Here is an 11,890-nt window from a genome sequence, read left to right as displayed (position 1 = left end):
TTTCCTTTCTTAGCAGGCCCCCACACCACACTGGGCTCACAGAGTTCTTTGTGCAGCCTAAAACCCCTGCCCAGGCCTGGGCTGTCTGAATGCTGTGGAACCAACAAAAATGTGCACAAGCTTGAGAATTTCCTTTTTGAAAGACCACCAAGGAGGGGGGAGAATCCCTGTCTGGCCAAGGGGCTCTGCTGGGCTCCTTGGCACCAGCCAACATCAGGAGTGGGTTCACCACTTATGGGCACAATGAGTTTTTGGGCACTGACACCCAGTTTCAGATAAATCTGGAGTTCCCCAAGACCTTCTGCTGTGAAAGGGAATTACTGCAATTAATTTGCTATTTACAGGTGGGCTCTATAGCACCCCAGGTGTGGTTACATGGGTTAAAAGTATCAGATGCTGTTTCAAGTGGCAACCAGTCTGGGTACTATGTATATTTTGAAAATACATTGTTTTCCTCAGGGCAAACAAGTTTAAAACTGATGGAGTTTAGGCGCTGTGTTTGTGTCGCTTGAAGGTGATCTGTCAAGACAGTTTTATTTCTTCCAGACACTTTCCTTTCTTCCAGAGGTCTCTGAATTCAAAACTTCCCCTGTATGTACTGTGGACAGAATCACAACCAAGTATAGGAGCGATTTTTCCATGAATGAACTTACAGTCTGCTAAGGACTTGTTCCTGGTTTCTTTGTTTTGTTCTGGTCAAAACCAAGTTATGACTTGTGTTTTTTCCTGAAAAAAACCAAAGAAACAAACAAAAACTCCAAACACCAAAAACCAAATAATAACAACCTCTTCAAATAGCAGTGACAGAATGAGTATTTTTAAAAAAGGCTTTCATTCAGAAACTCATAGAAACTTCAATGTACATTTTCAATACTGGCACAAGATTTAGAATGACATAGATTAGTGTACTGAAAATGGGCCACAGTACCTAATGGACTAACTCTTGTCTGGTTTCATTGCTTGAGTTCTTCCAAAATTGCTGAAACCCCAAGACCAGTGAGCGCAGTACCTGACTATGGCTGGAGGATCACAGGCTATCCTGAGTTGGAAGGGACACACAGGGATCATCAAGCTCTGCATCCTGGCCCTGTCCAGGACAGCCTTAAAAATCACACCAGTGCCTGAGAGCATTGTCCAAACACCAAAATGATGAGAGCGAGTTGCTGAACTGCTGATAGTTTGCAGGTACAAGCACTCTGGTTTCATACAGATTAATATGATTTTTAAATTATTTTCTGTAGAGCTGATGAGCCCAGACTTCTGGTCTGTGGAGCCAAAGCCATGGTTGTAATTCATAGCAATTCCCAAAAATCCCTTCTGAGCTCTGAAATCTTACTCCTGCCGCTCTTTCTTTATCTGCAAGGATTTATACTTTGGCTTTTTCTGCACATACCTGCAAATGCATGCTTAAGGATGTTCAGCAGACTTTTCCAACTGCACACTGAAAACTCATGGCCTTTTCTTTCTGGCTAAAGAAACTATTTTGTAAATATTCACTCTGATGTCCCTAAAGTTCTCTGAGGAATATTGGTTAATCAGAATGTAATCGCAGTGTGAAAGAGCCCTGCCAGGATAGAGGACAATGGAACACACATGTTTCACTCACATGGCATGGGATAAACAAGGAATGAAACTCAGCTGTCTGAGAACTGGATGAAATACAAAGAAAGAACTAAAAGCACTGTTCCACTTGAGGGGAAGGAGTGCTCTGAAACACTGATCTCAAATATGAAGTAGATTTGAAACGGAGCAGCTCATGGTGCAGCAGTGCTGCTGGTGCTGTCATTGAAGAGTAAATTTAAGGGCACTTTTGCAGAATCACAGGATATTCTGAGTTGGAAGGGAATCACAAAGATTATCAAGTCCAGCTTTTGCTGAGGGCTGATTACATTTGACACATTGCCACCACTACCCCATTGCAGGAATCTTCGGTTGCAGCTCTGAGTCAGCCTTGGGTGGTGACATTTCTTAATTGCTTTGTGAGACTCACCTTCACCAACATCTGCTACTGACCAGCTCTCTCCTCTTTTCAGGCTATGAGGGCAAAATGATTCTGTCTGCTCTGTGCCAGCAGGCCTGAGCACCCTGCAGGGAGGGAATTGCTTCACCTGCCTGTCTTCTGAATTGTTACCCAGCAGAATGGTGCTGAGTGTTTTATTAGTTCCAGAGCAGTGGGCCTTGAGGAAGATCCACTGGTGATTTAGAAGTAGATAAATAGTGATCCAGGCCTTAAAATACTTTACCTATTCCTTCAGTTTTACTTATACCAAAGCCCTCTTCTCAATGTGCTTGTAGTAAAATTTTCCAATTTTTTATATTCCTTCATTACTAGGCTATTTAGAAAGATATCAAAGCACATCACATACAGGTGGCACTCTGCCTCCTCCTTTAAATAGGGACTATCCTTAGGGAGTTGAATTGGTATCAAATGAGTCTTTTTTGGCCAACTCACTGGTTCTTCTTTAACGTTTTCATGCTAAAATGGTTAAGAAATAATCTGGAAATTCTTTCAAGTGGGAATTATATTGTAGTAGCTGATATAGTTGGCCATGTGGCAGCACGCAGTCTGTGTTATGTGGGGTGGGCTATCAGGGTGGGCACACATCCCCTGGTGGCCTAGGGCAAAGCACCACACCCCATGTGCTCAGTGTCACTGCACTGTCCTTTCTCTGCTCTGCTGTATGGATCTGAAGATAAAAGAATCCTCCTTGCATAAAACTGCTTTTACTGGAAGGTCTAGGGGCTGTTTCCTTTCTTCTGTGTCCTTTTCCTAGCACATCAGCCTTAACAGACATGTTTACAGCTGGGATCAGAGGGCTACACCTGGTTCAGACATTATCTGTTCACAAGAGCATGTTGTTTCATGAGGACTTGCTAGCACAGAGTTCATGCCCTCATCTTGACGAGCTCTTGATGAGGTTCATGCATCCAAAACATATTTGACAAGCCAGTGATATGCAGATTAAGGGCTGGCTCTTGAGAAATGCTGCTGTTTAGGGAAGGCTCTGCCATCTTGTCACCCCAGCCAGTGCTTGCTCTTAAATTAGCACAGCATGGTTGAGTTTCAGAGCGTGTTTCGTTCCTGCTCAGCAGATCAGAGCACCCAAGGGTCCCACTCACTAGAGGGCACCCTCAAAACTATAAATTATTTTTGCTGTTACAAAGATGTTATTGTTCTGCTGACAGGGGTTTACAAAAGGGCTGCTTTTCCCAGTTTTTTTCATGTTGTGGTTGTTGTTGTTCCTCCCATAACGTGCTTTCATTTCTGTTGCACTGTTTTCTTTCAGTTTGCTTCTTTCCAGGTTATTTTAATCTGTCATGAAAAACAGAATATGAACTCTGACAGTGAGAACTGCTATCACTGACCTAACATAGTGCCAAGGGTTCTGTTTTCTTTCTCTGCAGGCAACAATGTTTTTGATTTAATGCCAGGTGATTGTCCTAGGAATTCTTTAAATCTTTGTCCAAGTAGTGCTGTCCATTATTGAGTGTGGATTTACGTGGGAGAGGCTCTGAGAGGTACCTCTGTCCTTTCACTATCCCTGCACAGTACAAATATCCTCTCCCACACATGGCTTGGGAAGGGATGGGCAAAACCTTCCTCCCTCCACATTGCAGCTGCATCCAGCCCTGCTGTTATTATTTTGTTGTGGAAGTGAACCCTTGTTTGAGACAGCTTTATGTTGTTCCTGGTTTGCTCTCCTCTCTCCATTCCCCAGAGCAGCCATTCAGCTGGAATAACTCAGGGTGCATCTGCTCAGCTCAAAGGGGCAGTGTCAGTGCAGGCTGGCCAAGAACCCAGCCCTGCACTCACCATGTCTAACAAACCATGCCCAGCAGCAGCCCACAAAGTGTGTTTATTTTAAATGTGTGTGGCTGTGTTGTCAGCCCTGCACAGAGAAGATCTCTGTGCACAGAACAGAAGCTGCACAGAGTCAAGGCAATTCCCTGAACGTTGCCAGAATAACATGCCACAGCTACAGGGACCATCACAACACTAATGTGGAAATTTCCTGAGCACAGCCTTTGCAGATGAAGTCCATTTATGCAGGGAAGTCTTGAAGGCACTCATTCTGTGTGCTCTCTGCTGAGCAGTTTGCATGAGTGGTGTGGTATAAGCTATAAAAGTAATGCTCAATCCTAGGCCTACCATCCAGGGTGCCAATTAATAGAACGAGACTTTTTGTGCTGCTGGCATGTTTCCTCTGCATGGAAATCATCAATGCATTTTGCACAGGGCTCAGACTTTTATCAGTACCAGCTTTAGTATTTTAATTACATAGTGTGGGGAAAATCAATGTCTAATAGGCAAAATGCCTTATCCTATTTGTAATGCCTTAACTAGCTAACTTATTTTTTTTTCACTTGACTTCTTTTCCATGTATATTAGAATCTATTATAAGTTATTCTGTGTATTTATGCTCAGTAGCTTCTTATCATGTATTTACATTAATGTTTTTTGATTTTTTCTGCATGAGGATATCAGAGAAGATATTGCAACACAATCCTATCCTTCTTTTTTTCTTTCCTATCTGCAAGATTTAGAAGATCCCCAGATTGTCGGTGAAGGTGTTCAGTATTGCCTCTGTTTCTTATACTGATCCATTATTGCTACCTAAGCCATAGGAAGGGTTACTTAAATGTACAAATGCATCACCAGTGTAACTGGTTCAAATATCAAACTGTGCTACTGGCATTGAATAACTGATGGAATAATGAAGAAGAGTAGCCTGACATTCCTCCTAGCTCTTCACAATTCACAGCCCCCACCCAGGAATGGATTGTTTTTCAGGCCAGGTCCAGCACCCAGCACATAAGCTTCCTGCCACTTTATTCCATCTTCAGTTATTCTGGCAAAGAAGAGAGATGTTGCTTATTGGAGCTGTTGCCTATTCCAGTACCCAATATACACAAGTAGAGATCACTGATCACAGAGTCACTGGAGGCACATTATTTTTTCTGCAGAACATACAGTACTAAAAATCAGTGGACCAAAAACTCAGGGAATGGGTTTGATGTCTTAGTCCCCTTTTCCAATAATCTCCTTTGGAAGCTATAGATAGAAACTTAATGCTGTTTCAGAATGACAAGGCAAGCCTTTTGTGAACTTACTCAGTAAATGTCTTCAAGCTATATTTTATCTCAGACAGACATGACTGAGGCCCTGTTGGTACAGCTACAAACTGCATTCCTGAATTCTGAAAGAGCCCAGCTTCCAATGAAAGCATGAAAGACAGATAAGAGTCATTGCCAAGGTCACCACAAGGGCATAGCCTCAATGGCTGCTAGAAATGAAGCAGCAGAAAATTGGAGTACAAAATCTGAACTGTTTTCAGTGCTATGGAGTGGTAACTGAGCAGCAGATCTGTGCCTGTGGTACTGACATACATGTGACTGTGCACTGGGAGCAAAACAAGTCATCTATAGCAAGACAGAGTCTTGAAACTAGAATATCAAATTGTCTTGGCAATTCTCCCTTTCTTCTTCACCCATTTGTTTAGGATGCAAAACATGCCATTACAAGGCATGCAGTACAGTGGACATGTAGCAGGAATCTGTGGTACTACTCATCAACATGAGTAATGGGAAACACCTTCCCTGCCTCTCCTGGCCTACTCCTGGCCAGTATAGCCCACCAGACCATCTGCTTTATTCAAGATGCAAATGCACTGCTGGCTCATGCTCATCCTGACATCTCATTTAAACCTCAGGTTGCCCTTGGCAGAGCTGCTCCTTAAGCAGGTGCTTCCCAGCCTGTACTGAGATGTGAGGAACCTTGGGCCTCTTCCTGAGCTCCAGGAGCTTTCCATGGTCCAGCCCCCAAGCTTATAAATTTTTCAGCCATTCTGGAATTCAGAGCTCAAAGGGCAAGTTTCCATTCATGGTGGAGGGCTGCACTATTTTAATAATCTCAATGAAAACACAACTTTAATTACGATAGGTTTGACACAGTGAGTTTCCTCTTCAGAAACAAAGAACACCATGAAAAACCTCTTTATGATCATGACTGGTAATACACTGTATTTCCACACTCGTCATTTTGTCAGACTCACCAAAAGCTGACTCCAGCACCATTTGCTTGGGAACTTTTCCATTTACAGGCCAGGAGGCCAGGCTGACAAACCTCAGTAGCAAACACCATTTCCTCATATTTCAAGAATTAGGCCAAGTTAGCAGGAAAAGTTTTGTCTTCTGTAGCAAAAAATGTACACTGCCACCTCTGCTGGAAGGGCATGTATAGCTGACTGTCCTTAAGACAGTCTTTTGTATATTCTGCAGCCCTTAAGAAAACTTGTCTCCAGCGACTCAGCCCAGGGTATTTTAAGGATTTCAGCAGCCACCTAAACTGTCTGAAGGGCTCTGCCACTCCTCAGGCACTGTAAAGGTATCACCTGAAACCCAACACTGCTGTCTGGGACTCTATTTACAGCCCTGCAATGTAAACTCTGGTATCTACACTCAGCTCCTGAAAGGCAGTGCCTGTCACAGGAAAGGTGCATTATCCTGAGACTGTGGAAATATTAAAATACATAAGTGTTTGGGGTTTTTCTCCTGACAAAGACATTTTCTTGCCAAACACATTTATTTAGACAGTGTTCAAATTTGTACTGCTTTCATCTACTGAAAAATGCAGCTGTTGGACAAAATTTTTTACATTAATGGAAAATATAAAGTGTATGTGCTTCTCTCCTGTTTTGTTTTTCTTACCATCTCACAGAGCTGATGGGCAAATATTTAATGAACAGTGTCTGCTCCAGAAATCTACAGATATATTATCTTAGAACAACTAATTTCCTGTATGTACATAAGAGATTAAATGGCAAAATCTTGCAATCATTCTGTAAAACATGCTCATTATCAAAGCTCATTTGTGTTGGACCAGTGCTTTGGGAACAAAAGGATCCAGTTCCCTACCTCCCTGAAGCAGCCTGTACAATCCCACTTTCCCCATGCCATGGATCCATGTAGCACCGTGTCAGCTGAGCAGGCTCCATGCTTCAGGCATCCCCTTTGTCACTGGCAATCTGGATCTGATAAAGAGACAAAGCAAGCACCGACACACTCATTAGTGACCGACAAACCACCAGGCTGCAGCCCTGATGGACTGCCACAAACAGGCACTTGTAGAAATGAGATGGCCGGAGCTGGGTTTCCTTTCCTGCCTGATGCCCAGTTAAAAGGGTAATGTGAGCTCATCATTTTGCCAACATCTGACACTTTAAACAAGCTCTCTGGTGCACAGGACATGTTACTGTACAGGAGGCAAGGCCACTTCCACAGGGAATAATTAGAGGGCTAGAGCTTGACCCGATGTAAAGTATTACTGTCAGAGCTTAGGGGCAGGAATGTATTTTTTTCCTCCATCCCAAACATCAGACACAGCTCTCCAGCTTGAGGTTTTTTGAATTTTTTTTTTGGGTGTGTGGTTTTTTGGAGGTTGTTTGGTATTTTGACTTTGGCATTGCCAGATTGACATGAATTTAGATGACACTGCCTAAGATGCTTCAGCTACCAAAGACCATTCTATGTGAAATTATACATATGTGTGTGCATATATGTATATAACTGATGCAAAGGAAATGAAGAAATACTAATTAATTAGCAGATCAAGTCTCTCACAGGTATCAGGCATTGCCCTGAGTGCTGTGTGAGGCATTGACCTGCTGTCATTTACTGGAAAGGACACTTACCTGCTGTTTCTGACTCCTTCTAAAACAGAAGAGAAAAGGAGTGGTTTCTATGGAGGCTTCTGGAAGCCCTAACACACATGCCTGAAGCACAGTCAGTTTTAGAGGTGGTAATTTTTATCTGAGCCAGTATTGACTTTTGCTTTCTCTCAGTGTTGCTGATAAAGAGCTTCATGGAGTTCCCATCAGTTGTTCTGAACCAACTTTTATTGCAAGAGTTTCTGCATCACTTAGAAAATGTATTTTTCCTTATGAAACCATTGGTGACTCAGGTGAGCTAACTAAAGATGACTAACCACAAACCCCAGTGGTAAAGGTAGATCCCTGCTCAGTCTGTGAATGGGAAAGGGAGACAAAGTTTGTGGAATTTGTGAAAAAAGGCCAAGTACTGAAAATCTATAGACTGAGAGAAAACGTACCTTCATTCACTAATGCTGCTACTTATTTTCTAAAATTCATGAAATATTAAACCAGGTTTTGTATGAAGTTTATTTTGTTAAAGAATAAGAGGAATAGAGACCAAGAACTGTTACTTCAAATCCATTTTAATACATCTTCAAGGACAAAATAAACAGGTGTGGATCAAAAATCATTTGAAAAAATCTGCATAAGTTGTAAGTATAGATTGCACATTACTATGGAAATGCTTCATTTTCTTTCCTGTTATAAAGTGCATTATGCCAGAACTGTAAGACCATATATAGCCAAATACAAAAGCTTCAAAATCCTATCCTGAATGTGTTAGGAAATGTAAATCTCACTAGGAAGGCCATATTGTAAGTGTCAGAAAATATCTCAAAAACATTACTATGCAGGAGTGAATCTGTAACTGCTATTTTAAAAAACTGTAATCTTTACCACAAATTATGGATTTTCAGTAAATATTTTCCCTTATTCTTCCATCCAGATATCAAACAGGATGATGCATCAGCCAGTTTTAGCCATTATTATTGAATTTGGCTGGGGAGAAAGAAGTAGTTAAATTAATCACAGTGATTGTTATTAAACGAAATTCCAAACAATACAAAATAACATACATGGAAAACAGCCAAAATTAAAGGAAATTTATGTTAAAATGTTCCTATTAAGCACTGTGTCTCTCAGTAGATTAAAGAGATTTTTCATAAAAGCCTGAACTTATTCACATTTAACTCAATGACAGCACATGTAAAATTTAATAGGAGTAGAACTTTTATTTAAAATAGCCATGCTATGAAATGAAATGCATGATATTATTTTTATGGTAACAGAGTAAGTCATGGGATAATTGCCTGTTACATCATGCTCACTGGCAACATCACTGCGTTTTTTGATGAATCCTTGAAAGCAAGGACAAGCCATGTGGATTTAATGGATACTTAATGGAAAAATGGAAAATAAAAAGATTAGATGGAAAGCAATCCTGTGAAAATTATGCTATAAAAGCTATTGTCTCCAATATGCCAAATACTCAGTTTGGAGTTGATAATTTAATCCAGTTATTCAGCACACCAAGTGGCTCGTTAGTCACTGTGGACTTTGCCTATAAATCAACCAAAGTTTAAATATAGTGGCCACCTCCCAGCACAAATGCATGAGGAAGATGGGGCCAAGAAAAGGAACAGCTCTAGATCATTCAGAAGGCAAATGTCACAGGGTCAAGCCGTGTGAAAACAAAACTTAATTACTGTATCTCCAAGCATCTTTATGCTTCAAGTACCTCATATGAATGAGGCCCACTTCACAGTGCTTGTGATAATTAGCACTTAGCAAGTACCTTTCAGAAGTGCTTGGCAAACATTAAATAAGGTCAGAAATCTTATTGGTCTTTCATCAGCTATAACTATGATGGGGAGAGCTTCCTCCTCAGTTCAGATCAAGGACTGCAGGGCTTGACCCAGGGAACTTCAAAAGGCAGTACTGAAGAGGTGAGGATGTATTACTGACTGCAATTTTACAGATTGCAAAACCAGCAGCAGTGAGATTAAACAATTTGTCAAAGATGGACAAAGGAGTTAAAACAGAAGTAAGATTCACAGCTTTGGGATCTTTTTTGTTGGGTTTTTTAAGAGACAAAAGGTATTTGCTTGTGCATTAAGCCAGACTCTATAATGAACTGGGGCATGGAGAGACTGCACCAGAACTGGATAGTGTAAGAAATCTGCATTACAAGCAGCAAAACATCCAGAAACAGTTGCATTTAGTCCTTTGCACTGGTACTTTTAAAAGTGTTTTTTGACAGAAATGGCTTTGAACATTATTTGCTAATTGATACTGAGTGAGATGAGACAAAGGGGATGAGTATTGGACATTTTCCTGACAGGTTTTCCTTTTTTTCCCATTTTTAATGCCAAGTGTCATTGTTTTGTACCCTTGGAGTTACCATGTCAGAAAAGGGCTGTTTTTACACACTGCATAACGGCACCACTGAGGATGTGATGCCATTTCTACACCCCATGGGAATGATACAAAAATATTGTTTTAGCTCTCTGAGACATATATTAAAAAGGAACATCTACTTGGAGAATTTTGCAGTTAGGGAGTAACTCTGTCTCTAGAATGATCTTGTTCCTCTACAAGAGGTAGGCCTTTTTTGAGAGCTCTTGATGCATAACCATTACAAATTAGAAGATCCACAAAGAAGTCCAACTACATTCTTGAAAGTTCTGGGACCTCTCCACAGCTTCTACATGTCCCAACCCTGGCTGCCACGTGTCATCCCCTTCTATAAATAGGCATTACATTTTGCTGAGGAAGGTCAAAATGTGTGAGGGGTGTAAATACTGCAGCAGTCATCATTGAGTCATGCATTGATTTATTCTTGGAAACCTCTGAGCTGTGGAAGCCTTACAGAGCCACAAGTCCCAAGTTCCTCAACAGAGTACCACAGGAGAACTTGGGAAACTTCAATCACAGCACTAGCAGGAAGAAATGTCCCAGGTTTGTGGAGAAAATGCAGTGTGCTGTTTCAGCTCCATTCTTTTCATGTGTTTTGTACCCTGAGGACTCTCCTTCCACCTTCACTCATTCCTTTTCCTACTGCATAAAAGGGAGGCCCCACACCTGACAGTCTCCAGCCTGTTAGTACTCAGAATAGGTCAAAGAATTATTAAACAGGTCAGATTTCCCCAGTTTGGCCCCTTTACAGATGTTATCTCAGTTACTTGAATAGGCTTTGTGATAAATACATTTTACATTTTAGCTGCTCTCCATTCATTTTAGTAGGCTATCAAAAAACATTATATAAAAATTACATATAATTGTGTTTGCCTTGCTTTGTGCAGTCAAAAATACTCACCTGACTTTGCTGTGTTTTATAAACTGAAAATATTTATAATTCAACCAATTTCAGTGCATGGTATCTATTGTAGTACTGCCAACCCAGATACACAGATATTTTAACATATGAAGAAAAAATCCAAGCTTCACAATTCTAAAGTTACCCAATAATTACCTCATGAGGCTTGACACTGGTTTCAGCAAGGAGAAATACTATATAGGTGTAAAGTACTTTCAAATAGTAACATGGATCAATTGAAAAAAATTATTTCCATATTTTGTTAGGAGTACTTTTTTGATGATGGACACCAAGGAGATTTTACACTGAATTTACTGAGAACTTAAATAAAATGTTACAATACAGAATATATGTTTTTTTTTTTTTTCTATTTAATTCCTAGAAGAATTTGTTTGTTTTAAATAGCATTTCCATTTCAAGAGGAAGAAGCAGTAAGGAACTGATGAACGCCAAGTTGTGCTTCTCATCACTGAAGTTCTTCATTTGTTTAAAACAGCTGGATCATCGACTCTCTTGATTTCCCAACTCCAACCCATTTAACTAGGGAGGAAAACACATCTGTTAGAACAATTACTGAGAGTAAACACTGTAATCAATGAGCTGGAATAATTTTCACCTTTCATCATGTTTCACTACAGACTGACCAATTTTAGGGAGGAAGTTTCATTGTCAAAAATCCCTCTACTCCAGCTGCACTACTGGACTAAAAGTGGAGTATACTGAAGCTTGAAAGCATGAAGTAATAATACCATAAACACAAAGCATTGCAGATGAAAGGCCTAATAGAAGGTCAGGAATGTTTGTTGCAGGTTTAAGTGCAATTGTTTTGAGTGACAGGATGTTCAGCTACATCCCTGCAGAGAGGAAGCCAGAGTTATGTCAGACTCTGAAGTCTGCATGATGTGGAACAGGAGATAGTGATGCC

At 40.7% G+C, this 11,890-nt stretch overlaps 1 protein-coding gene across 1 annotated transcript in view; it reads right to left on the bottom strand.

Annotated features, from left to right (window-relative positions):
• Nucleotides 1–8,215: 8,215 nt before the first annotated feature.
• ADSS1 (adenylosuccinate synthase 1) overlaps nucleotides 8,216–11,890 on the bottom strand; it is a 28,373-nt gene continuing 24,698 nt past the window's right edge. Inside the window, exon 13 of the mRNA XM_059475419.1 lies at nucleotides 8,216–11,505. Coding sequence (XP_059331402.1) covers nucleotides 11,453–11,505 — 53 coding nt within the window. The 3' untranslated portion in view covers nucleotides 8,216–11,452. The remainder of the gene's footprint in view (nucleotides 11,506–11,890) is intronic.

Source organism: Ammospiza nelsoni, chromosome 6 (genome assembly GCF_027579445.1).
Source record: "Ammospiza nelsoni isolate bAmmNel1 chromosome 6, bAmmNel1.pri, whole genome shotgun sequence".
NCBI lineage: Eukaryota > Metazoa > Chordata > Aves > Passeriformes > Passerellidae > Ammospiza > Ammospiza nelsoni.
The sequence above is the reverse complement of the archived record's forward strand: the minus strand, read 5'-3'. Positions and strand labels throughout refer to the sequence as shown.